Below are 27,885 nucleotides of genomic sequence, written 5' to 3' on the forward strand. Positions count from 1 at the left end.
TATATCTATGGTGTAGACAGCATCACTGATTATAATGAGTTCCATAGTATTTTGTCGCGCCGCGCCACTCGCGTCCGGTGCAGACACGGTGTAGCATTGGTTTTGCTTTGTTTCACAGAACTAATCGTTGCCTGGGTTGCGTATGTATGTGTGGGGCGGAGTTATCAAAATAGGGGCGAGACCCTTTTGGGGTAGGGGCGTGTTTGTTTTGGTGATTTCAAATGTCAACATTGGCTACCAGAAATCGCTTACCCCACCTTTAATGTTTCTTGCAATTAAAAACTAAATGCACAAATTTTTTTACACAATTGATAACATGCCTCAAAAAAATCTAATATGAACTAAAGATTTTTTTTTCAAGAATGGTATACTATTTATTTGATATTTGTTTTTATTGTTCAGTTGAGACTGAAGTACACTACAATTCAAAAATTTGGAGTCAGTACGCTTTATTGGAATACGCTAAATTGATCAAAAGTGACAGTAAAGACATTTATGATGTTACAAAACATTTCTATTTTTAATAAATGATGTTCTTTTGAACTTTCTATTCATCAAAGAATCATAAAACAGTGGTTTCTGCAAAAGTATGAAGCAGCACATCTGTTTTTAACATTGATAATAATCAGAAATGTTTCTTGAGTAGCACTTGAGCATATTAGAATGATTTCCTAAGGATCATGTGACCCTGAAGACTGGAGTAATGATGCTGAAAATTCAGCTTTGATCACAGCAATAAATTACACTTTACGATATATTCAAATAGAAAACAGTTCTTTTAAATTGTAAAAATATTTCACAATTTTACAGTTTTTAGTGTATTTTGGATCAAATAAATGCAGCCTTTGTGAGCAGAAGAGACTTCTTTCAAATGCATTAATAAATCTTACTGACTACAAACTTTTGAACGATAGTGTCTCTCATAATTTGAAGGTAGTGAATGCAAAAAAAGGGAAATTGTTCAAAAAACATTCTTATTTGACAATTCTTCAATGTAACAATTGAAATAAGAATGATTTCATGAGCATTTTACACAAGCATTTGTGTGAGAGCATCTGTGCCAATACTCAGGCACGTGTGTTGTGAAACAATGTACAAAACTCACTTTTCGGAGATGCGCTTGGGCTGTTGGATGCGATCTGTCGCATGCGGCCGCCATGGCAACTGAGGGCCACCAGGCGGGAGATGATGGCGGTTTTGCCGAAGCCCACGTTGCCCACGATGATGGACCCGGAGCTCTCACCCGATTCGCTGGGCCTCAGGTCATCCTCCAGCTGCTGGAACAGCCAATCACGGCCCACGAACACAGAGTCTGTGGTGATGCTGGGAACCTCAAACAGCAGCGGCTTGAGCATGATGTCAGTGGGCTTGTACAGCGCAAAGCGGGCTGAAAAACAGAAAACATGCAGGTTTACTCATATGCAAACAAAACTTTTTTTTTTAGTTTAAGCTTTATCTGCATGTCTTTTTCTACTCCACCACTGGCTAGACCTTAGAAGGAAGGTAATACTTAATAATAAAGCTATTTCACTGCAGCAAATGCGATAAAAGATCAAATAATCATAGTTTTTTAAAACTACTGACAGTTAACCTTGCTAAATATGTGCTTTAAACACCCTCAATGTCCGTTTAGACTGAGTTTTTACTGTGCATGAGACAAAATATGTGTGAAAGTACATAAAGAAGCCATAATCGGATGAGGGAATAAAGCGCTGTGACATTATATTACAGACTTTCATCACTTTTAGTAGCTGTTTGTGTGAATATAAATAAACATGGCTGTGTGTGTAGGATATCTGTGTCACTGATATTGTGACATTAGTGTCGTATATGCACACTTTTATCGTAGTGAATCTATGATATAAAATAAATATGTTGAGCATGAAAAGTAGCTTGTTTGAGTAACTGTTGAGTAGCATAAAAAGTCACAAACATGCAGCAGTTTTATTTAGTTAATAACTGATTTTTGGGTTAATCTCACAAAAAATAAAAATAAATCCAGGATAGTGCACAGTAGGAAAAAAATTTAATGAATTTTGCATTAAGAAATTAAAGCTTTGCTTTAAATAAAACATATAAGAGTCTTGTCTGGACATTTTTACATTTTTGCAAAGGTGACATCTAAATAAACACCTTAATGCAATGATTGTTTTATTTAAATCAACAATTATTCAAAAGCTAACCTCTATACGAACTTGAAGCTGGTCATGTTATGATTACACTGATGTTAGTTCCTTTATATTGACATGCACAAAGAGTGATATTTAATATTTATAAACTATACATACACATATAAGCATGTACTGCATTTCAGATAAAACTGAATCTATCTACCCTCACACACCTGATACACGGCCTGCAAAAACTGGAATAAAAACAACTGGAGCTGAATGCTGCACTGATAGGAGCTGATGAATCTCTGCTGCCACTGGCTGTGATTGAATCAAACCTCTGATGTTCCTCATTATTTATCAGAACATTCAACAAGCTCAGAATAAGAGCTCAACACCGACACACACGCAGCAGCTCCTGCAGAACACACATTAGCTCGACCCTTAGGGTACACCAGCGTTTATATAAGAGAAAGAGACAAACAGAAAAACACATGTATTTAACTATGTTCTCTTGCATTATTAATGGACTTAACCATTTAAAACACTTCCTTTCACCACAGGAAGTGTATGGAGAGGGTTTGCTTATTTGCATCCAAGTCCAGAATGGGTAAAAGGATCTATACAGAAAGTCTCTCAAAATGTTATGTTTTTACAGATGACAAAATAAAACAAACCAAAAGAGCATTCAACTGTTTCAGACTGTGCAGGGGTGAATCTCACCAAACCTGTCAAGAAAATATTTAGGTAAAATTTTATTTCACAATTAACAAAAAATATAAACGCACACCTAAATGTTGTGGTGCAAGTTCTGAATAAATAAAGAGTTGTGCAGTTATACTTTATTTTTTGGGAGGTAAATTTTTTTTTTTACATAAAGTAAATTAAGCCTTTTCAGTAGCCTAAATTCTCATCAGTTATAATTCTTATTTTTTTATTTAAATGCATTTCAAAAATTAAAGACAAAATTAGAACAAATAATATTATTTATGACAATTTAAATAATGTTTTAAGGTGACATCTGAAAAAGCACCTTAATGCAGGGATTGTATTCTTAATATAGTTTTTACATTTTCCCCCCAAATATTATCACTGATGACAATTTAAACAATGTTTTTTTGGATGAATGAGAATTAATTTTCTTCCTTTTTTTGTTTTGCATGAAGGTAATAAGAATTTGGGGTGAAAATGTCATGCGAATTATGAATTATTCGATGTTTAGTGAGGATCCTACAGAACTAAAGAGGAGAAACCAAGCTGATAGAAACAGCTGCATGATGGGATTGTGGAAGTACCTTTGTCGTGTGGAGCTCTGCCGCCAGTGTTGTGCCAGGGCAGGCGGATGGACATACGCAGGGGGGTGTTCCGCTGTTCATCAAGATAGCTCAGATCCTCCAGCTTAGTGGAGCTCGTCGCTGCACAAAACACAGAGAAAAACAGCAGCTTAGCATTATGGGTAGAATCAATGCATAACAATAAGATCAAGACCAGGTAATCACAGCGTGCCGATATAAACGGTGAAGCGGTTGGAAGAGCTCTGTCACACTAATAGCACTCTTATCAGCCAATCAGTTTCGAGGACCAGAAAGAACTGTTGTATAAATACTACATATATATATATAAAGTTTTAAGTTTAAATTTTGAATTAAGTTTTTTGTAAAATTTTCCATTTTTATTTCAGTTTTAGCAATTTTAGTACTAAAACAATTTTATTTCTTAAACTATTTTAGTTAGTTGCCAAGGCTATTTTTAATTTTGGTCTAATATTCATTTTACATTAAATAATATATAAAGATTATAAAAATATTTTTTTTTAGTAATTGAGATTTGAAAACTTTTTAATAGTTTTGACTATAGTTTTAGTTAACAATAACAAGTAGTGAAATCATGGGCCCTGCTATTTAGAAGTGACCACCAGCGACACCACACTGAACTGTAATAATAACTGTTTTCAAACAGGTTTCCCTCTGTCTGATATTGGAGGGAAAAATAAGATGCATTGATGCCATATAAAGAGGATGAATGTGAAACAGATGTCCACTGCAGTTCCCTACAGATTCAGGTCTGGGTTAAAGGTCGCTGACCGCAGCGTTTGCATTGACCATAAACGTGAAACCGTGGCTGGAGAAAGATGACACCATCCCGAATGCAAATCACCGGCAGCGACCGTAATAACCACAGTAAAGAATGAATGGCGAACAGAACCAGGTCACTGAGCAAACACACACACACAGACTGAACAATCAGAGACGTTTCAAAATCAGTTTTAGCAATTTTAGTACTAAAACTATTTTATTTCTTAAACTATTTTAGTTAGTTGCCAAGGCTATTTTTAATTTTGGTCTAATATTCATTTTATCTTAAATAATATATAAAGATTATAAAAATATTTTTTTTAGTAATTGAGATTTGAAAACTTTTTAATAGTTTTGACTATAGTTTTAGTTAACAATAACAAGTAGTGAAATCATGGGCCCTGCTATTTAGAAGTGACCACCAGCGACACCACACTGAACTGTAATAATAACTGTTTTCAAACAGGTTTCCCTCTGTCTGATATTGGAGGGAAAAATAAGATGCATTGATGCCATATAAAGAGGATGAATGTGAAACAGATGTCCACTGCAGTTCCCTACAGATTCAGGTCTGGGTTAAAGGTCGCTGACCGCAGCGTTCGCATTGACCATAAACGTGAAACCGTGGCTGGAGAAAGATGACATCATCCCGAATGCAAATCACCGGCAGCGACCGTAATAACCACAGTAAAGAATGAATGGCGAACAGAACCAGGTCACTGAGCAAACACACACACACAGACTGAACAATCAGAGACGTTTCAAAAGCAAAGCAACCCATTTAAATTAAAGAGAAGTAAAAAACTCGAAAAAATGCAAACACCAAATCTTGCAATATTTCACTTTTTTTCAAGCTGTGTGACAGAAGCATGTCATTCAGTGCATGGCCTCTAATGTGCATCCATGCATCGCTGTCTGAAACTAATGCACCAGCAACCTGCTCTGAAACTACTTTCTGCTCTGGATACTCACAGACTGACGCGTTCTTCAGGCAAAGACAGACGCAGCCCCGCAAACCTCAGTTTCCTCAGGGCACCTCCATGTTCACCCATTCACATTCAACTGGTGAACCGCACCGTAGCCCGAGTCTCTCTCCCCGGCTTCACCGCATCTCTGAACGCATCCACAAGAGAAAATCACAGCCACGGCTCCCCACTCCGCAATCCCAATGAAAGAACAGACGGAAAAAAGAAGAGAGATGAAAAGGAGGAGGAGGTCTCTCTATCTCTCCTCTCCGACAGAGCGGCGGAGAAATAATCTATGATCCTCCCGGAGAAAAAGACTGAAAGCTGATAAAACAGAGCTGAAGGAGAGTTTGGACAGGAGGGAGACGGGTGATGGAGGGAGGAGCGAGTCCGGGAGTGAGTGAATGAGCAAATCAGCTGCGCACCTTTCTGACATCAGTGAACTGCTGCATTTCTCATTCACATTCAGCTTTAAACAAGCTCACTGTGCCACATGCAATACTACAGACTAGGGCTGGGTATATGGCAGAAAATTATTTGTTGACCAATTCAAGATATCAATTTTGATTTATTATTATTATTTTTGTCATTTAACTAATCAATTTATCTACAACATGATTCAAGTAACATTTTCTTTATTAACCATCTAGTTAAAGAAAGCTCTATTATAAGTTGTCAACATGGTGTAAATGTAAAACAAATTACTTGTAAAATATCTTTGCAGAAAAAATGCATGAAATATGAAGGCACATATTGTACAAACTAAAACCTAGTATGCTCAGAAATAACACAAGAAAAACGCAACAAAAGTCTCAATAAGTCAAGTTAATTCAAATTCCAAAAAATTTAAATTCAAATTTAAAACGACTACAAGTATGACACCAGTAGACTATTATGAGTGTTTTGGGTGGTTGCTAGGTAGGTGTTTGAGTGTTCTATCTAGTTGCTAAGGTGTTGCTGTAGTGTGAGCCCAGCTTAAGTGCTTGGGTGCTAATGTGTTGCTAGGTGTTTATCAGGGTGTTCTGGCTGGTATATGGTAAATAATGGACTCATGAATATTAATTATCTCACATTGCTAGGTAATGTCCACAGACTGTCCAGTCATGTTGCCTAATTAATATTCACAAGTCACGGGTTTGCACTGTTCATGATTTGATCCTGTGCAGATGTTCTTCACTGCTTTGGCATTGAGACGCAATATCGCCGACATCTGCGCAGATATTTTTCCATTAACATTTTAATATTAATGAATAAATAATTCAGAGATTAAGGCTGCACCAGTGTGCATTTCAGAAACGCTACACTGTCAAAGATTAAACACCAAGGTAAGATTAAAAATAGTATGCATAAAAAACAAGAAATTATTAAAGTTGTAAACAGTTCAACTCTACATAAATGTAAGTTTTTATCTACTTGGCTTATAACCAAACTTCAAACTTCAAGGCAACATTCAAAAACTTTGCATTTATAGTCAAAAAACAACTTTGTTGAATTTCAATTCATTTTAAATCTTTAAATACCTCCTTAAATATAAACACTACAAATTCAAATTTGAAATTCAATTTTGTGTTCGGTTTGCTACCTCAATTCAAATTCAGAAAATTCAGAAAGTAATTATGAACCTAGTAATAATTACCTATAAAACAATTAAAAATAACAATTAATTATTATTAATTAATACTAATTAATAAGGATGCATTACATTGACCAATTCCAAATTCTGTTGATTTGATTTGGCATTTAGTAATTATTAACATATTAATAATAATTAACTATAAAAACATATTCATAATAAGTATTAATTCTTAATAAATAATACTTGTTAATAAGGATGCATTCAATTGACGAATTCCATATTCAGTTGACATTATTTAGAAATTGATTAGGAATTTAGTAATTATGAACCTATTAATAATAATTACCGATAAAAACATTAAAATTAATGATTAATTAATACTAATTAATAAGTATGCATTAAACGGACCAATTCCAAATTCAGTTGATTTGATTTGGAAATTGATTTGTAATTTACTAATTATTAAACTATTAATAATATTTAATTACAAAAACATTTATAATAAGTCTTAATTGTTAATAATTAATATCAACAAATAAGTATGCATTAAAATGATTTTAAAAAATCAGTTCTGAATGGTGCGCAATCCTTGTGGAAAAAGCACCTTTACCTGCTTGAAATAATATCAATATTATACAAATTACAGCAGTAATGTGCTTTTACATGAAGCCAAGAGAGGTACAGCAGAGTATTACTGTACATATTTTAATATCTGCCGACAGGAACGTGGGCGAAAAGAGGCTCCTGGACAACAAGTGTCTCTGCTACAGCATTTCATTTACACAGAACCAAAGTCTGAATCTTAAACATACTTTATCACTATAGTTTCACTGCCTCACAAGCCCTGCTGTTGCCTTCAGGAAATGTACATCTAGTTTACACTGTGACTCCACCGGTCAAAGTATCTGATGTACAACACGAATGCATATTGATAGCCCATCTGTTTTTTAAAACCCGAATGTTTTTGCATCTGCATATGTGTGTGTGTTTGGGCTCCAGTGCAAATGGCTGATACCCAGTGAATCATTCCACAGTGGCAGAGCTAAACCTCGCTGAGAGAGAAATCTAATCAGACCGGCTTTAGTAGCAGACTGGCCCGTGACCAGCTGCACAGATTATGCCCTGTTCCTCTGCTTTCACAGAGTAATCTGCTGTTCCTATTGTTTACATTAATAAAGGAGCCCACCAATGAATATGCATAACTCAGATGATGTCATCGATTGAATATTCATGAGGTCAGATGAGAGGGCCTTTTGAACCGGGCGATGTTAATTAACACGCTTGATTCATGTTGATAAGTCGTGTCTGTTGAGACGCCGGGTCAGATGCTCCTTCACTGCACCGTTGGGAAGATGCTAATCGATCTTACAAACACAGTCAGACCCTCAGGACTCTGTGTCGTAGTTCAGCATTAACGAGTGATGTTGACAAACGAATAACACATGGGTGAAGGTTTTGGCTGGTTAGAATTGGCTTTAGTTCAGCAACTTTATCACTCTATTGGCCACGGTGTATTCTGAAAAAAAATTCATATCATTACAAAAATAAACACCGGTATTCGGTATGAACCGGTATACCGCCCAGCACTACTTCAACACATCAGAAAATTGAAAGTGGATGCCTGACAACTTGCAATATACCTCAACAGACACTTATGGTGCCAACAGCACGACTGATCATAATGGGAGCAATCTCAAAACCTTCTCCAAATTACAGCCAATGTGACCTTTTATAAGTGAAGATGTTCATGGACAAGCCACTGTGGCGACACTAAATATGACAAGATGCAGGTGAAAACCACACAAATGCACAGAGCTGTAAAATGACATACTCGCTTAAACAAACAAACCGTTAAATGAGATATGCAGAGCACTTCATAAGAAACATCATGACAGGTTATGATGTATGTTTTAAAGTGGGAGTGGGAGGCAAAAAATAATAATGCCACATTAATGATGCACAAACACATAAATGTGGGAGAAAATCAAAAAAAATAAGTCAGGGTCACATTTTAACCGGAATTCAAAAGACAAAATATGTTTTATTTAAAAACCACCAAAATGCTTGTTCGATCGATCGATCGATCAATCAATCAATCAATCAAATAAGTGCCATGTTAATGCTGTCCTCAAAAAAGTACATATTTCAACCGGAATTCAAAAGAAAAAATATATTTTGCTTAAAAAAACACAATTATATTGAGGTAGAGATTGAATATTGTCAAAAGGCTGAATAGTTCTAGTGAAATGAAAGCAGAAGAGGCAGCAGCTCAGTCGAGCCGAACACAAGCAGCCACAGCTGAAGCCACCAGTGATTCCAGATGCACCGTCACCAGAGCGAGTGCTTCTCACTGAATCCTCCAGCTGTCAGGAAAGAGGAAAGCTGGAAACAATGCAAATGTACATGGCACATGTCTTTTCCCAGGACAGGAGCCAGAGCCACAGAGTGAGATATTTACCCACAAACCCAACCAAAACTCCACAAGTGATCATTGCTCATGACCATGTGACATACTGAGTCCTGGAGACCAGCAGGAGAACCGCTCGAGTACCAACTAAAGCAAAACTTTCAATTCAGTTTCAAATTCAATTCATCTTTTGCTGTAGTGTGTCAGTAGGAAATATCAGTTTACATTTCCAAACATTCATTTTGCCATTAATTGTAATAATCCAGTGAGATTTTTGTGCTCCACACTAGGGCTGTCAAAATGACTGAAAAACTAAATTCGAATTTTGTACTTAAATATTATCAAAATTCGAATTATATTCGAATTTAAAATGCATAATTTCAGTTAGGGTGAAGAAAAGCTTTTGGCTTCTCTCCTGAGGCCACAAGAGGGCGCATCATTCAAAGCATAAGATAACATGACTATCTGCGGAAAAAGTGATGCTGTCAAAATAATGTCATAAATAGATTTTCTTTATCAATTAACTTCTATTAACTAAATTGAATCAACATTTGGTGTGAGCATCCTTTGCGTTTAAAGCAGCTTTTGCTCTCGATGCACTTGAGCAGAGTTTTTCAGGGAGCTTTGCTATTTAATATATGAAACATTTTATTAATATATTAAATGTATTATAATATTTATATAACAACATTTTGTTATACATACATACATAATAAATAATTAATATACATATATAAAAAGTTCGCAGAGCTGTATGGCAACAATTATTTTGCCAATTTGTTTTGACAGTGCTGAAAAATACTTTAGAAAAACAAGTTGAGTTGATTGTTACTTGTGTTGGACAAATTAAATTCCAATTGTAATTCAGTAAATTCCTCTTCCTGACATTCCAATTCAAACTCCAATTCAACATTCTATGTGGCGTGACCAATTCAATTCAAATTCACACTCATGAATTGAACAGGAGCCAGTTGTTGAATGGTGGATGCGGCCGGCGCATGTGTGCAGCGCGGCAGAACCATCTGGACGGATGGATTAAGGACGCTCTAACGTTTCTGGAATGCTGCCTCTGCACAGCAGATGAAATCTTAAGCGCTCTGCCGAGTCTCCCAAGACCACAGTGCAAAGAAGAAGAACGGCAGAATTTCATCTCTCGCCGAAACACCATCTGCCTCCGTCTGCCTTCATCTTCTGAGAGAGAGAAGAAAGAGAGTGTAAAAGCAGAAGAGAGGGGCAGAAATGAAAAAACGTAGGCATAGATGCTTCCTCACTGCTGCTTCATATCGATACAAGTCCTGTGAGGAGACAGAGAGAGGGGTTTGATTTCTGAAAACCTCTGCAAACCCTCCACCACCGCATTGATTCAATGAAACAGCCCTGATTTACATTGACGCCTTCTGCTCGCTCTGTTGGGCTTTAAAAGACAATTCAGATTCAGTAACATTATCACACTATTTAATGCATTGACACTTCAGTGCATTCATTTGTTCGCGTGTTTTCTTAAACCATGGCCATGAATTAAGAAATAGCTCCCACGACTTTTTAACTTGTTCCCTGGTTTTAGTAAAATGTGGCCATGCTGTACAAATGTATCCCCTTGTTTTGATTTAATTAAAATAAGGGAACTAATCAGTACAACTTACCCACAATTTACTAAAATGTGGGAATGAATTAGTACAATTTGGCCACAATTTATTAAAACGTGGGAACAAATTATCACAACGTGGCCACAATTCACTAAAACAAAGGAAAGAAATAAGTACAACTTATACTTAGGATTTACTAAAATGAGGGAATTAATTAGTGCGAGGCCATTTTTTAATAAATCGAGGCAACGAAATAGTACGAGGCTATGATTTAGTAAAACGAGGGAATGAATTAATTATTAGTATGAGGCCCTGATTTACTAAAATTAGGAAATGAATTTGTACGAGGCCACTTTTTAAAGGGGTCATGAACTGAGGAACCAAAATTCCCTTGATCTTTTGACATATAAGAGGTCATTGTGTTACAAAAACATCCTGCATGTTTGAGAACTCAAAACTTTGTCGTTAGTCTAAAAACAGTTTATATCGAAGGCAGTCTGCCAAAACAACAGCTTTTGGAATGTTCTACTCTATGATGTAATAGTGTGGACAAGCACCGCCTCCGCGTCACTGTTTGTTTAGCCCCGCCCACCGATTCACACATGTAGTGTTCACGAGAGAGACGAACGCTGGTCTACGCAGAAACCAAACGATAAAGATGCTCTGAAGACAAGAAGACTCTGCAGTATTTGCACTGCCTTCCTTCTGATCCTAACATTAGGAAAGAGTGAATAAACGTTATTTTTAATAAAGTTCCAGACCGCGTCAGTAAGAACTTGGACCTTTGTTCACTTCATTTTACTGCGGATTCATTTACAAACAAGGCACAATTTGTACTGAGTATTTATGCGTCCATCTGTGAAGGATGTAGGCTGTCAAACATACACAACTGTTAGCTAATCATAGCAGTGGGCGTTTACTTCAGAGTCTACAATCCGCCACGCCCATTCAAACAGAGCGTTCTGATGAGGGGGGTCAAAAACAGGACAGAAAATAGCATATTACTTCTAAATTATGCTGTTTTTTTTATGTAAAAAATCTTGATAACATTATATGTGGACCTCGGAGAACAGTACAAAATAAAAAACAGAAGCAGTTCATGACCCCTTTAATTAATCAAGGGAACGAATTAGTATGTAGTCAAGATTTACTAAAATGAGGGAATGAGTAAGTTTAATGTGGCAATGAATTACTAAAATGTAGGAACAAATTAGCATGAGGCCACGATTTACTAAAACAAAAGAAAGAAATAAGTGCAACTTGGCCATGGTTTACTACAACAAGTGAACAAATTTGTGCAATTTAGCCACAATTTAGTAAAGCGGGGGAATGAATTTGTATGAGGCCACGATTTACTAAAACAGCAGTTTTCAATTCCAGTCCTTGCACCCCCTCGCTCTGCATATTTTGTATGTATCTCTTATCACCTCAGACATTTGTTCTATTCGACCGCAAGTGCCCTGCGAAGTGGACATCACAGGATATTCCATGATTCCTGTTCAAAGCAAACATATATGTTCCAAAGGCATTAAAGGTGCAATAGGTGATTGTCTTTAGAAACATTTTGTGTTATGCTGGTTGAAAGTCTCTTCACATCATGATAGCAATCATTAAGTTAAGTGGTCTAAATGTATTTATCTGTATTTATACCGTATTGGCCTGAATATAAGATCTCCTACTGCACCTTTAAAGTGTGCGAGACGTGAATTTAAATTGTATTTATTTACAGAGGTATATTATGTCACACATCACACTTCTGTAGTAAGTTTCGTCTGTGTGAAGATGCTGCAAGTGCAAATCCGTGAATGAATGTTCCTGAAGTTAAGTAAACTTCAACGTATTTTCCGTGCTCAGGGAGTAGGCAGCAATGAACACTGTGTAGGGACCATGTCAATCGGAACACAGTTCATGCATGGAGTTCTCTTGTGAGGACTGGAATTGAAAACCGTTGTACTAAAACAAAGGAAAGAAATAAGTGCAATTTGGCCACAATTTACTAAAACGAGGCAACTAATTAGTACAAGGCCACAATATACTCAAATGAGGAAACAAATCCATTCAGAGTGACCATGATTTACTAAAACAAAGAAATAAATACAACTTGACCACGATTTACTAAAATGAAGGAAAAAATTGGTACAATTTCGCTACAATAAACTAAAATTAGAGACAAATTAGTACAATTTTGGCCACATTTACTTAATTGGTGACCACGATATATATATACATTATATTTTCTTCCATACTCCATAGCGCGATACTATATATATATATATATATATAAATGTGACTTGACTTTACAACTCAGAGGTTTAGCCCTAAAGATTTCAGATCCTGAATGTGTTTTATATCTTTTTCTGAGCTTAAAAGAAATGTTTCGATCATCTGTCATGTATGGAAAGATTTGCACAAAATATTCCTATTTTCTATCATTTTTAATCTTTGAACACACATGCTATCGCGTCTGGTGCTTCGGTGGCTGTTAAGCACACTTGGCATTCAGAAGGTGAGGAGAGATGTTCTGCAGACGTGCCCTGCTGTGCAATAATACAATTATAGATTTATGTTTGTTATTTTTGGAGGCTTACGGGCATTAAGAGGGCAATCGAACTGAGTCAAAAGACCTCCAAGCAAGACCAGACGCAACACAGAACACACTGTTATCTGACCGCATGAGTGCAGGTTTGTTTGCGAGGATGCATGTGGCCGCATGTCCAGCTGTCATGTGCTCATTCTGTAAAATACATTTTCCACGTACTAAATAGCAAATCGGCTTAATTAGCTTGAGCTCTTTGCTTTCTCGAGTCTAATTAAACTCATGTAGTGCCGCCAGTTGGTGTGTGTATTCGCTGTTTAAGCTCATTAGCGCTGTTTGCAAAAGCGAGAATCACTATAACTATTGCTCATACGTGAGGTTACAGGGTTTATAAAACACCCGATGAAGTGAACAGACTTATTATTTTCACTTAGGACGCATAAAATGTATAAAAAATGACAATTTCAAATAAATGATGTTCTTTTGAAATTTCTATTCATTGAATACTGAAAAAAAATACACAAAAAACATTTTTCAACAATAATGAGATGTTTCTTGAGCAGCAAATCAGCATATTAGAATGATTTCAGAAGGATCATGTGACAGTGAAGACTGGAGCAATGATGCTGAAAATTCAGCATTGATCACAGAAATAAATTACATTTTACAATATATTCACATAGAAAACAGTTCATTTAAATTGTAAAAATATTTTACAATATGACTGTTTTTTCTGTATTTCTAAGCAGACTTGGTGAGACTTTAAAAATCTTACTGACGCCAAACTGTATATCCTTATGACAACATTTGACCTTAATATTGATGTATATAACCTTAAATGGCTCAGAGAAATAATCATAACAACCAAATAGCAGATCTTCAATCAATCACTGATGCATTCAAATGAACAGAACTGAATCTTACCAACTTTCACAATGTTTCTGCTACTAAAGCTTAATTAGGAGAAACAAAAACTCTTTCTTAAGCCAAAAACAAACAGAACACAAGCAAACAAAGGCAGATTGAAATGTTTAGTCAATATACTGCAAGTGCACAAACCTGCTGAACATACTTAACATGCATTATGCGGGATTGTGGCGGTAAAAAAACGTCCTTCTCAAGGGGGAGATGCAAACCAGATGCGCTATTATTCAGGTAATAAACTGTTACCTGTCAACAGCTAATAAATGTTGACAGCTTAATTAACTTTAACTAACTTGCTCAGCAAGATTCTCTTCAAACTTTTGCTTGAGCTAAAAGACAAAAATGACAGCAGAAGCAGAGAAATGTGAATATATCACCCAACTTTACATTAGAGAGATGAGTTTTGCACACACTTAAGTTCTCATCTGTAAGATGAAAATTCATATGCAAAAAAATCAGACGGCACATGCTGCAACATATTTGAGATTTCTGCTGCACAGCAGCACCAGGATTGACACGGGTGAGATTTGTGAGTCATTCTAATATCTGAGCGATTAAAATGGGGTCTTTGTTTTCTCTGAGAGTGAGAGAGAGAGAGAGTTCAGCGTGGTCTTAATGAGCTGTCCAGTAAATGGATCAGTTGCCTGGACACAAATGAAGTTCAGTCGCAGAAATTAAATGGAATGATTATTCACTGAGGTCGAGAATCCCAGACAGACACTAAAGCAGCAGCATCTCCACTGACAGCGCCATTTACTCCACAACACTTAAAGAAACAGATCACAAAAATGGATAATTCTTTTCATGTCACTCCAAAATGTATGCTGTCCAAAAAATATAGATCAACAATTAAAATACAGTGCAGATGGAATGTAAGAACTTTCTGTGAACTGTTAACTGGTTCAACCAATTCAACTCAAAAGAACATTTGTTTACAAATGAATCACTTAAAGCTGAAGTCTGTAAGTTTTGCCTCTTTGTCGCCATCTCTGTATGAAACCTGCAATTCTTTTCTTAACGTGGGTCGTGCACCGTGTGGCTGTTGGAATCACAGATTCTAGCCTATGTCTTTGAAGTATGACCCAAATAAGAATTTTCACCGGATATTGTCATCTGAACGAGTAAGTGACAAGTCTGCCACTTTTGTTCTGACCAACTGAGGAAAAAAGCAGTACAATAAAATACAGTACAAGCGCTACAATGGTGAAAAGAACTGAGTCAAAAGAACAGTTTGTTCACAAATCAGATTTCACTATGGCTTGTTACTCCACATAAAACAATATACAGTCTGAATTTTGCACGCACACATTTGCTTCAGAAAAAAACAAAAAAAATATTTGAGATTTCAGAATTGATATTTTACTACATGCATGTTTGGAAAAGTGCTCTATCATGCTGTCAGTGCCAATCCTAGACTTCTGGGGGCCCTACGCAAAACTGTGTCAGCGGGGGGGGCGGTGGAGTGGGGTATGAGTGGTTATGAATGAATGAATGAAACGCATTTGTCCGTGTTTCACTCCGTCTCAAATCGTGCTCGCGGAAAGCACTTGAGAAACAGTGTCTCTTTCAACTTTTAACTCATTTTTTTAGTCTTGAGCAAGACTGTACGACATTCACATTGCATGATTTGACTGATTTTTACGTAGAAAGGGCGACAGCGCACCGCATTAAAAGAAATGATCATTCATGTTTTCATAACCGCTGGCCAAATTAAAAAACAAAACTAAAATTAAATCATCTTTGAGAGCAAGGGGGCCCCCTGGTGTTTCGGGGGCCCTACACAGCTTGTGTATTTTGCGTATAGGAGGATCGGCTCTGCATGCTGTTTTAGAACACAGTAAGCATCCCATTGAGTGTCTCACTCTCTGGTCCATTTACATGAACTCGGCACACGTCCAAAGTGTTTAAAGTAAATGGAGGCTGTGAGACACTGTCCTCTGTGAGCTTCACCTAATGATGCTGTCTTTGCCTGTCTTTCCCATCTGCCCCTCGAAAACCAAAGAAGCTTTATGACTGGATAAGAGAACGAACAGCATGCACTTAAATCAGCTGGAGAGAGAGTTTAAGAAATATTTGAACGAGTAAATGAGGACTGCAAATAGGATTAACCAGTTCTTATTTAGAAAAAATACTTGTACTGAAAGTAGGGGTGGGCGATATGGCAAAAATATCATATCACAGATTTTTTTTTAGAAATATCATGATTCACGATTCTTTGTCATGTTGGTTTTACTATTTTGCAAGTGAATTTCCCTATTATAAAGACAAAGCCTTTGAAGGTAACAAAATATAAAAAAGAATGGCGGATATTTAGGCCAAAGTGGGCGAAAATAAAAATCTGTGTCATTATTTTATCTTTGTTATTAAAAATAAGAACAACGATACACATAGGGTGGGATACTGGATGGGGCCCTCGGACCCTAATTCTGTCATCTGTCTGTTAATTCTGTCATAGTGTTTTATTTTTATACCATCATTTACTCACTTAAAAGTTGTTTTAAACCTGAATGAGTTTCTTTCTTCTGCTGAACATAAATGCTATTTTGAAGAACATGGAAAACCAAACAGTTGCTGGTCCACAGAGACTTCCATAGTATTTTTTTCCTACCATCAAATTCATTGTGGACCAGCTACTGTTTGGTTACCCACATTCTTCAAAATATTTTGTGAATTTAACTAACAGAATTAAATTTTGTGTTCAGCACAAGAAAGAATTTAATACAGATTTGGGACAACGCGAGTAAATAATGACAGAAATTAAATTTCAGGGTGAACTACCCCTTTTAATGACAGTCGGCTGCATGTTTAGTACTGTCCCTTTAAGACCTGCACGCATCCGCTTTTCTCTCAACTGTTTACTTTCATTTTAGACATAACCAACTGAGTCTATATGTAAATCGTGTGTGTTTTGACAGTATTAGTGCAAAAGATAACTTAGTCCAGTAATCAGGCGCTGTTAGACAGGCTTTTTAGTGCGCACGCTTCATGTGCATGCGCTCAGAAAAAGCGGGCGAATGAAACATTTAACCGGCAAGGCTTTAAAGCACATGCAAAGAATGTACTTTTGTGATTGCGAATAAGTGCAGTGTCCAGTGAGAGTAACTCTATCTCCGAGTTAAAATTAGATGTGAATGTATGTGGCGTTGTACAGTATATCTTAGTCCAGTAATCAGGCGTTGTTAGACAGGCTTTTTAGTGCGCACGCTTCATGTGCATGCGCTCAGAAAAAGCGGACGAATGAAACATTTAACCGGCAAGGCTTTAAAGCACATGCAAAGAATGTACTTTTGTGATTGCGAATAAGTGCAGTGTCCAGTGAGAGTAACTCTATCTCCGAGTTAAAATTAGATGTGAATGTATGTGGCGTTGTACAGTATATTGAGACGGAGGCGCCAGAACTGCAACTGACAGAATGTGCACTGTAGCGCGATACTACGATATTTCTTCAAAAGCAGATCATGGAGACATTTTTATCGTCCACGATCAAAAATCGTCATATCGCACACCCCTAACTGAAAGATATTCTTGAATGTCTGCATTCTTGCATAGACAGAATGGCATATTACAATACTGTGACAGTGTTTACTGCAGCACTGAATCTGCAATGAATCAATGCTGAGTGCCATTTGAATGATTGATTCACTGACTGAATCTTTCAGAGTGGTTCTTCACTCATTCAAAATGAACCAAAAACTGTTATGTTGTTTAAACGTAAGATTTAAATCAAAATGCAAACTGACAGGTTGTTCATATGACAACGTGTAGTTAAAGATATACATTCAGAAGAGCGCTCTGATGGTACTTCAATAATAAAATTAATAAAATAAAATTCAAATAAAATAAACCTCTGCAACCAAAAATGTTTTATTTCTTATTTTTATTGAGTTTAAAATTACTTTAAAAAATTTATAAATAATTCTTCAAATTAATAAAAAATAAAAAAATTAAATTACATAAATTATTATAAAAAAAAAAAAAAGAATCATTAATGCAGACATTACAGTATTAGAATCATTAAGCAGAATATAAATTGGAACCAGAATCATAAAATTCCTGTTCCCATCTGTAGCTGTATTTTGTGAGTGTGTGTGGTAACACGACGTTGGCAGCTGTGAATGCAGTGAAGTTACAGATCTATCAAACGCTCAGTAAAGATTAATGCTTTATTCACCGAGGCCAAGCAGGGTGTGACATGAGAAAAAGCAAGCAGGTGTACAAAATGAAAATGTGAACACACACACACACTAAAGAAAGCATACTCTAACCTTGACAACTGCAGATGCTTTATGGTGCCAACCGGTTTTTATTGTTTCACGTCGACTCGCTTAGTTTAATGACTGACGGCTTTTTATGAGAAGCGTTTCTGCACCTTACCTTACACAATATACTCACACACCACAATAAACCAAAACCAAACACACACATCCATCTCTCTCTCACACAAACACCTCAACAGCTTCTGCAGACTTCAAAACATCAGCCTTCATCACAAAAACCAGGTTCTGAGAGAAATGCAAGCCTCATATTTATCCAAACACCAAATAAAATCAAGACAAATCTTCAAAATCATGATCATGAAACCCATCAACAACATTTCAAGGTCACATTTCACTTCAAAATAAAATGAATAATAATATTAATAATAATAATAATAGATACAAATATTGATTTAAGCTATTTTAGGATCATTAAATTTGTAAGCATTGTGAGCATTATTTTTAGAACAAACTTCTTATTACTACAATGCACTATAAATACAGAAATATTGCCTACAATTAACAAGCATTTAAATAAAATTCAATAGAATTTCAAATTTTTTGTATGTATTCAAATGCATCTAATATGCCTAACAGATCTTATTCACTTTAATAAGTCTTACTGTGCATTATTCATTGGTGAACATTAATTCATAGATGCACAAAAAAGTTTCTTCATAATATTTCATAATATTTATACTTTATATGTACTTAATAAATAAACGCAAATAAAACATAACAATATGCAACCATTTTTTGTTATTTGAATAAAATAATCAATTTATTCAATATTTCAGTATTATTCCTATGACCAAACATTTGGTGACAGAGTTTGTTGCTTTGTTTGTCTCGTATTTTGCAGTGTCTTCTGATTACCTTAAAGTAGCATGGGAAAATCACACTGGAATTAATATTTCAAAAGAGATTTGGGAGGAAGGACTGAAACTAATTCATACCTGCTCTTAGGGCTGGACAATAATTCAATATCAATATGTATCGCGATATAATTTTTTTCAATAACGGTGATATGATTTTTAAACACATTTCCGATATTTCGATATACATTACCAGTGTTTCCCATACATTGATTTATTTGTGCCGTTTGACTTCGTTGAATAAACATGAGCACTGCACGTTTCAAAATCAAAACGTGGCGCGGGTGTTTTATATGAATGTCAAATTTTTTGTATGTATTCAAATGCATCTAATATGCCTAACAGATCTTATTCACTTTAATAAGTCTTACTGTGCATTATTCATTGGTGAACATTAATTCATCGATGCACAAAAAAGTTTCTTCATAATATTTCATAATATTTATACTTTATATGTACTTAATAAATAAATGCAAATAAAACATAACAATATGCAACCATTTTTTGTTATTTGAATAAAATAATCAATTTATTCAATATTTCAGTATTATTCCTATGACCAAACATTTGGTGACAGAGTTTGTTGCTTTGTTTGTCTCGTATTTTGCAGTGTCTTCTGATTACCTTAAAGTAGCATGGGAAAATCACACTGGAATTAATATTTCAAAAGAGAAAATATATCGTGATATCAATTTTGGCCATATCGTCCAGCCCTACCTGCTCTACTAATGCAAGATTTCAACTTATAGAGTTTAAAGTGCTGCATAGGTTACACTATACCAAAACTAAACTCAATCAAATTTACCCTTCAGTTTCTCTATTATGTGATCGATGCAAGTGCTCAGATAGGACGCATGCTCATATTTTTTGGTTTTGCCTTGAGATTTCTGAGTTTTGGAAGAATATTTTTTACGGTGGTACTCAAATGTTTTTGGAGAAGATATCAGTCCAGATCTTGAATTAGCTTTGTTTGGATGTTCTGACCATACATTAGCATTGACACATTCTCAGCTATTGTCTCTTATGTTTGGTATGGTGGTGGCTAAAAGGGTGATTTTGATGGAGTGGAAGTCCACTCTACCACCCAGATTTCATAAACGGCAGGCAGAAATGGTTGCTGCCCTCAAGCTTGAAATGATTTGTTTCTCTAAGACTGATGCATGCAAAAAAAAATGTGATCAAATCTGGGGCCCCTTCCTCACTTATTTTTTTAAGAATTGAAATTTGTTTGGACACTTATGTTACAGATAACTTCGATATTTTATTATTTTATTCCATTTTTAATATTTTGTTTGACTTTCTTTAAGGTGTGTATCAGGTGCGTGTTTGGGTGGGGTTTTTTGTATTTTCTTTTGTGTGGTTAGTTCATGTATAGCATACTTTTTGTATACAGTTCGTGGGATTTTGTTTTGTTTTAGAAAAACTGTTAGAAATAAAATATATTTTTTTAAATGTCAGTATTATAATTTTCCAATGATTTATCATGTTGACTTTAAAGGCAGTACAACAAATACTACCATGAAATATAAAATTGTAAAAAATATATTATCAAATTACAGCAATGGAAATTAGATTTTTAGCATTACAGTAATGCAAATTTTGTGAAAAATGTTTAATTGTCATAAAAATAATGCCACAATCCAAAATCTTAGTGCTCAAAATGTCTTATTTCTTTCTCTTGAGTTCAGTGTGAAATACAACGTGTTTTTGTGAGATTCACCCAACTGACAGAAAAGCGGGAAAGATCACGTGATCAGTCGGACCAGCCTGAGGAATGTGGAACTGATGCTAAAGACAGAAGCCGATCAACAACACACACACACACACACACAACAGCTGCCCGACGTATCTGCTTCCTCAAGGAGCAACAGGAGAAAGAATGTGCCTCCTGATAATGAGCTCTCACAATCTACAACACACACACACACTCTTAAACTGGTGGCAATGTCTTCCCATGAGTCTCTGCTCGGCTTCATTCCAGCAGTCACGCGTCAGTCATCGCCTCAAAAATCCCAGGACGACCCTGATGCTTTGTGCTCTGCTGCTCTCACGGATTTCTCTTACCTGCGACTGAGTTCGGCCGAGGCATCATCAGACTGGACGTGTTCTGCGTGGGATACTGGACGGGGCCCTCGGACCCTACGGCTCCTGAAGTCTTCTTAGCCGTGGTGGAGATGCTCCGTACACCGGTCCCAGATGTTGACGCTTCCTCCTCGGCCACCGGAGAGCACGTGTCTGGCCGCACATGCTGAGCGCAGCTCCTTATGCTGCCCTCTTTACCCCACTCCAGACTGGAGCCGCTGCGGTCGTCATTCTCTGAAGAGCTGGTGATGGTGGCTGGACAAGAGGAAACTGGATTACTGACACTGTGTGCACACATGATTCTGATTCATTCATTTAAACTGATTCAAAATATTTATCGGATGTAGGATTTACTAAGGTGACTGCAATGGATTCTGGGATTTGGGCAAAATGATGTACCTTAGGAGGCTGTGTAATTAAGTTGTCTACTTTTTTAAAACAGCTTTTGCATAGCCATAGCAACACTGGCTTAACCAATGGCATGAGTTTGAGGCGGGGCTATCTGTTTGCTAGACCAATGGCAGACAGCGGTGTTCTGGAAGCATTATTTTTGTATTTCTGTTTGCTGACACATCAATTCTACACTTCACATTTTAAGAGACCTCATTTGCTATTTTCTTTCCTATCCTTCTCTTCCTGTCTGAAATACATGTGGTGGTTATTTTGAAGGAAGAACTATGTTGACCTTTTGAAGTCATTTAAACAGCTGTAAATTTGACGATGCCTGACTGGATACACATGAACGGGTCAGAGAACAACATTCTGCTCTAGAAACGGTTATGACTGCACACTAACACCTCATTCCCTCCAATGAAAGACAGATGTGAATATCCAGTTATTTATGGAGCTCAAAGTATGTTGTGGGCCATTTATTGTTCCACCTGTTTTCCCTCTTTCTCTCTCATATCCTTGCATAAAAACAAGCACATATCCAACAGCGGCTAATGCGGTGACACAACACAAGAGAGATTGATTTTACACACACACACACACACACACACACACACACACACAACAGCTGCCCGACGTATCTGCTTCCTCAAGGAGCAACAGGAGAAAGAATGTGCCTCCTGATAATGAGCTCTCACAATCTACAACACACACACACACTCTTAAACTGGTGGCAATGTCTTCCCATGAGTCTCTGCTCGGCTTCATTCCAGCAGTCACGCGTCAGTCATCGCCTCAAAAATCCCAGGACGACCCTGATGCTTTGTGCTCTGCTGCTCTCACGGATTTCTCTTACCTGCGACTGAGTTCGGCCGAGGCATCATCAGACTGGACGTGTTCTGCGTGGGATACTGGACGGGGCCCTCGGACCCTACGGCTCCTGAAGTCTTCTTAGCCGTGGTGGAGATGCTCCGTACACCGGTCCCAGATGTTGACGCTTCCTCCTCGGCCACCGGAGAGCACGTGTCTGGCCGCACATGCTGAGCGCAGCTCCTTATGCTGCCCTCTTTACCCCACTCCAGACTGGAGCCGCTGCGGTCGTCATTCTCTGAAGAGCTGGTGATGGTGGCTGGACAAGAGGAAACTGGATTACTGACACTGTGTGCACACATGATTCTGATTTATTCATTTAAACTGATTCTATTCAATTCAAATCACAAGTACAGACTACATTACAGACAACAAACAACTCTTAATAAGTTGTTCACCATCTTGATTAGTTTGAGATACAACATCTACTCTCGGTTTTGGATTTATTCTAAGTCCACACTATAAATTATATATATATATATATATATATATATGAGATAAACAGCTAGTTTCTCATGTAGTTTAACTTTAGTTTATGTACTAAAATAACTAAAACTGAAATTAAAACTAATAAAAAATTACATAGACAGAACATAATAACTATTAAAAATGAAACGAAAACACAAAAAAGAAAAGATAAAATAAAAACAAATTCAAAATGTCAAAAACAATAATAGTGTGTGTGTGTATAATGTGTATATATATGCATTATTAATTAAAATTATGTTACTTTTAATTGTATTGCAGCTAGTTTAACTTTAGTTTATGTACTAATTAAAAACTGAACTGAAAATTAATAAATTATATACACATACTTAAAAATTTATTAAAAAAACAAAAAACTACTAAAAGAAAATATTTTTAAAAAATTAAAAATATTAATAACAATATAATAGTATTTAATAGTGTATAGATATATCTTGTAATGCCAGTCAGTCATAATTAAATAATAATTATTATTTTTTTTTAAATGAATTGAATAAAGAATCTTCATATAGTGCCAGTGCTAATCTGCAGCATTGGAGGAGACCTACAAATAATAAAAAGTGAAAATCTTGTCCACATTCCCTTAAAGAGGCAGAGATGATGACTGGCTAACAGGAGAGCGTGTAAATGAAAAACGTCAGAAAAAGACGTGACACAGAGGAGCGCTAACGTCAATCTCAGATGAGCATCATTACCACTCATAAACTCTGCTGAGTCACTGACCTTATCAACACTTTCACCTGACCGCGTTTCCCGCCACATGCTGCATGCTGCTAATGAGCAACAACCTCAGTACAAACTGCCCATTACAAACACGCAGTTTACTTTACATCAGGATGGATGTCTCTGTGGATCAGTGTTTGCTATCGCTGCTAATAACTCAGCCTTTCTCATTCCAATTAAAAAATAAACAAAACATGAACAGACAAAACACACCAACAAAGTACAAAACTGAACAGCTGAATTACTAGAGAAAAAGCAAAAGTGTGCATTCATGCACGTGTGTTTGTTCAGTGATCTGACGGAGGCGGATGAATCTCTGGGTTCAGTTTCTGCTCCTGAGTTTATTACTAAATAACACGCGTGACAACAGCTGCATGTGTCATGTGTCAGCGCTCACACACACACACACACACACACACACACATGCTTATACAGTCAGCTCCAAACATATAGCAGTGTCAGCGCTCACACACACACACACACACACACACACACACACACGCTTATACAGTCAGCTCCAAACATCTGAAGATGCTTCTGTTCTGCATTCATTTCCGCATTATAAATGAATTATCTCCAGTTTGAGTGAATATAAATGTAAAAATGTGTCAGTATTTGGTTTCTTCTGCTGTAATGACTGCAGCACTGGAGTTATCCGAACTAAACTTTTTTTGAGATGATCCAAAGAGCATCTGACCATCTCTATAAAGTCACATGAGCACTGACACTCATTTACTTACACATAGAACTATTCTGACGATTCTTCAAAAACGTACATTTTTAAAAATACTTTTATAGATCCTGCACTCACAAAAAGCAATTCTAACCAATGAAATATACTAGAAGCAATTACATGCAATATAGTAATTGCTATAACATTTTAGGATTGTTGATTTCCATGATATTTCCAGAAATTCTTCAAATTCCAGGGTTTTCATGACTGAGAACCCATTTAAACATTTCTTCTTCATTGTTTAAAATGTTTCAAAATCCTCAAGCACTGTTTAAATAACAGATGTTCAATATGGTGTCAGATGTATACGTGTCTGTAAGTGCATCTAAACAGCTGTTCACAGCAGCATCACACTGTTTGCCTTTTCTTTCTGCTGATTCTTCACAAACTTCAAAGTCATGAGAGCATTAATCACATCCTGAGCGGGTCACACAGGCCAAACACACTGCTCTACATCAACAAACCAGCAGACCTCCTTCAGAACGTCTGCTGCTCTTTCTCTCATCCTAAAACTCAGTGTAAAGACAACAGGCCTAATGCATTAAACACCAGCAGAACCCATTCCTGTGTAACCCATTTGCAAAACAATTCTTGCAAGAATGGATTTTACAAACAATTTATGCAGAAATTTGTCATGCTGCTTATGTGCACTACATCTAATGTAGCTACAGCTACAGCTAAATGCGATTAAAAATTGGCTATAATTCAGGGTTAGACGCCCCTTTCTAACTACAACTTTGTGGTAATAACAAATATTCTCCAATATTTTCTCAGAAACTAGGACTGCCAGCCTGTAATGCTGCATAATTCATAGAGAAATGTTGAAGAGTGGAGCTCAAAACCGACTTTCTGAAGCGGCCAAGCTGCATCAACACCTCATCCTGCGAAACACCCCACGTTTGGATCTGCAGGCCAACATGAGCTGTGATTTCAGCTCTCAATCTCCACAAGATGAAGCAGAGCTTGTGGAGCAGAGGATGATGGGATGGGCTTTTAATGGGGTGATGAAGACGCAAAACTGGTGATGGTGTGGTAGATTTTCAGTTATTGGGTGACACAGAAATGATCAGGTCATATGTTACCCAAAAATCAAAAGTATAAACATATTTTCCCCACAAATTCAAATTACCATAATGTGTAAAAATCTCATTCCCATTCATTTAATATCACAATCTAATAAAATCTAAATCAGTCTGGATACTATTTTAAAATTATTTTTTAAATTAATTAAAAGTAGTGAAAACAAATACTACCATGATGCATACTCACATTTCTACTAAAAAAAAAACAAACAAAAAAAGACCTTAAAACAATTAAAATTAGATGATAAAAACAGGCTTTGTTGTATTTATGCAAATTATCATTTATTTATTTATTTATACTATACATTTGAATATTAATATTTAAATATAAAATGCTTCATAATAAGTAAATAATTATTATTATTAATAATTTGATTTTGAATGACGGGAGGACTTCCAAGAACATTCACCGAACTGAAAGGAAGTTGAATTTTCTCAGAAACTAGGGCTACCAGCCTATAATTCTCATTTTCATTGTTGCAGTGGAAAAATGTAGATATATATTTAATATATAGATTTATTACTTATATATTAATTGTTTATTTAAAAATTACTTAATTTGTAGAATAAAATAGTAAGTATACGTATAATGGCATAATTTTTGGACTAAATTATGCTGATTTTAATGAAAACAAAATATTAATCAAATATTGTGTACTAACTAGTGTTATTTTAGTATCACTGAAAGACTATTATAATTTTTATTAATATTTTGAAACTGTTTTTATTTTTATATGTTCTATTTTCATTTGAATTTTAGTTACAGTTTTGGTACTTTTATTGTGTGTTCCATTTTTAGTAGTCTTTGTATATGTCGACATAGTTTTTATAAATTTTTATTTCAGTTTTAGTGTGAGTTTTTTTCAAGTTAAACTAAATTAAAATGAGAAATGTTGAAATCAAAAAAAAGTTTTGGTTTTTTTTCATTTCGAAAAAAAAAAAAGTGTATTTTATGTCAAGAAATGGAAACCTTTTTATGGTTTTAGTTTCAGTTTTTGTTAACTATAATAACCCTGGTCCAGACTGTATGATTTGTGGGGAAGCTGTTGATTTTGAGGTGTTGTGTGTGTGTGTGTTTCTCACCGATGATGCCGCTGTCTTTGCTCTCGAGGGTGGAGCTGGGGCTGGTGATGGCTCCACAGGCCGGGTGGCCGCTGTTACTGTTTAAGGTGGAGCAGGGGCTGTCCGTACACGGAGACGCCGTGCTGCTGGTCAGAGTGGAACACGGACTGATTCCCTGATTCACTGGACACTGCAGAGATAACAGAGAGACACGCTGATGTTAATGGAGGCTGCTTTAACAAAAATAATGCAAACACTGTTGTCTGTGTTACAGTATATGGAGGGGTAGAAGAGAGAAGAGAGAGAGAGAGAGAGAAGGATTATAACGCCAATGTTGAGTTTAACGCACAACAGCTAAATCAATCTCAGAGTCTGATGTTTCTCTTCAACCAAATAAAACCAACCAGCAGAAATAAACAACTGATGAGGCAAAAATCCCTGACATGTCACCAGAACCTCATCCAAGGACCCATCACATGACTCAATCCAGAACTTCAACCAAAATACCTGGAGAAAAACCACCTATTAGCATCTATATTCAAAATCTCAATAAACTTACTGACATGATGCACAGTCACAAGGGTTTACAGTGCTTACAGCTACAGTACAAGTAAGTACTGCCGAGTGCTGCTCAGTTTGTGATCGCGAATCTCGAAAGTGAAAGTTAAAAACAAGTGCGCGTTCAAAAGCAATTTCAATGCCCCGCATATTAAAAATGGCTCCCTGATGCCCGCAGTTTATATACAGTATAATTACCCAACGATATAAGATATTGAATTATATTTTTCCTCCCATCTCATATCTATTACCTTTAGGGGTTCCATTTTTTTAAATGGAAATGTCCTAGCCTTATGAGCAGTTGATTTATGCTAATCGATGGACTGTTATGTTAATAAGTGCAGTCATTCGGTTATGTTTATTATATTAATATGTTTCAGCACGTTACAATCATTATAGCCTATGGCTTGAGTTAAGGCCTATCTTCTGAATTAAACAGTTTATCATACAGATTGAAAGCATGAATCCTGTCTCTCTTTGTTTATGGGTGTTTGTGTGTGCATGCGGGGGAGGGGTGCGATTTTCGAATAATAATCGAATAATACCCAGCGATTTTCGAATATTATTTTTGCTTGGAATGCCCATCCC

The 27,885-nt window shown here is 36.3% G+C and overlaps 1 protein-coding gene across 1 annotated transcript in view; it reads right to left on the minus strand.

Annotated features, from left to right (window-relative positions):
• Positions 1-27,885, minus strand: part of tanc1b (tetratricopeptide repeat, ankyrin repeat and coiled-coil containing 1b) — a 118,232-nt gene that overhangs the window by 63,082 nt on the left and 27,265 nt on the right. The window contains exons 3-6 of the mRNA XM_016531165.1: positions 26,761-26,929; positions 22,640-22,912; positions 3,407-3,526; positions 1,106-1,387 (exon numbers count right to left, since the gene is read on the minus strand). Of these exons, the coding sequence (XP_016386651.1) occupies positions 1,106-1,387; positions 3,407-3,526; positions 22,640-22,912; positions 26,761-26,929 (844 nt within the window). The remainder of the gene's footprint in view (positions 1-1,105; positions 1,388-3,406; positions 3,527-22,639; positions 22,913-26,760; positions 26,930-27,885) is intronic.

The sequence above is a fragment of the Sinocyclocheilus rhinocerous genome, unplaced genomic scaffold (genome assembly GCF_001515625.1).
Source record: "Sinocyclocheilus rhinocerous isolate Xijiao unplaced genomic scaffold, SAMN03320098_v1.1 scaffold1806, whole genome shotgun sequence".
NCBI lineage: Eukaryota > Metazoa > Chordata > Actinopteri > Cypriniformes > Cyprinidae > Sinocyclocheilus > Sinocyclocheilus rhinocerous.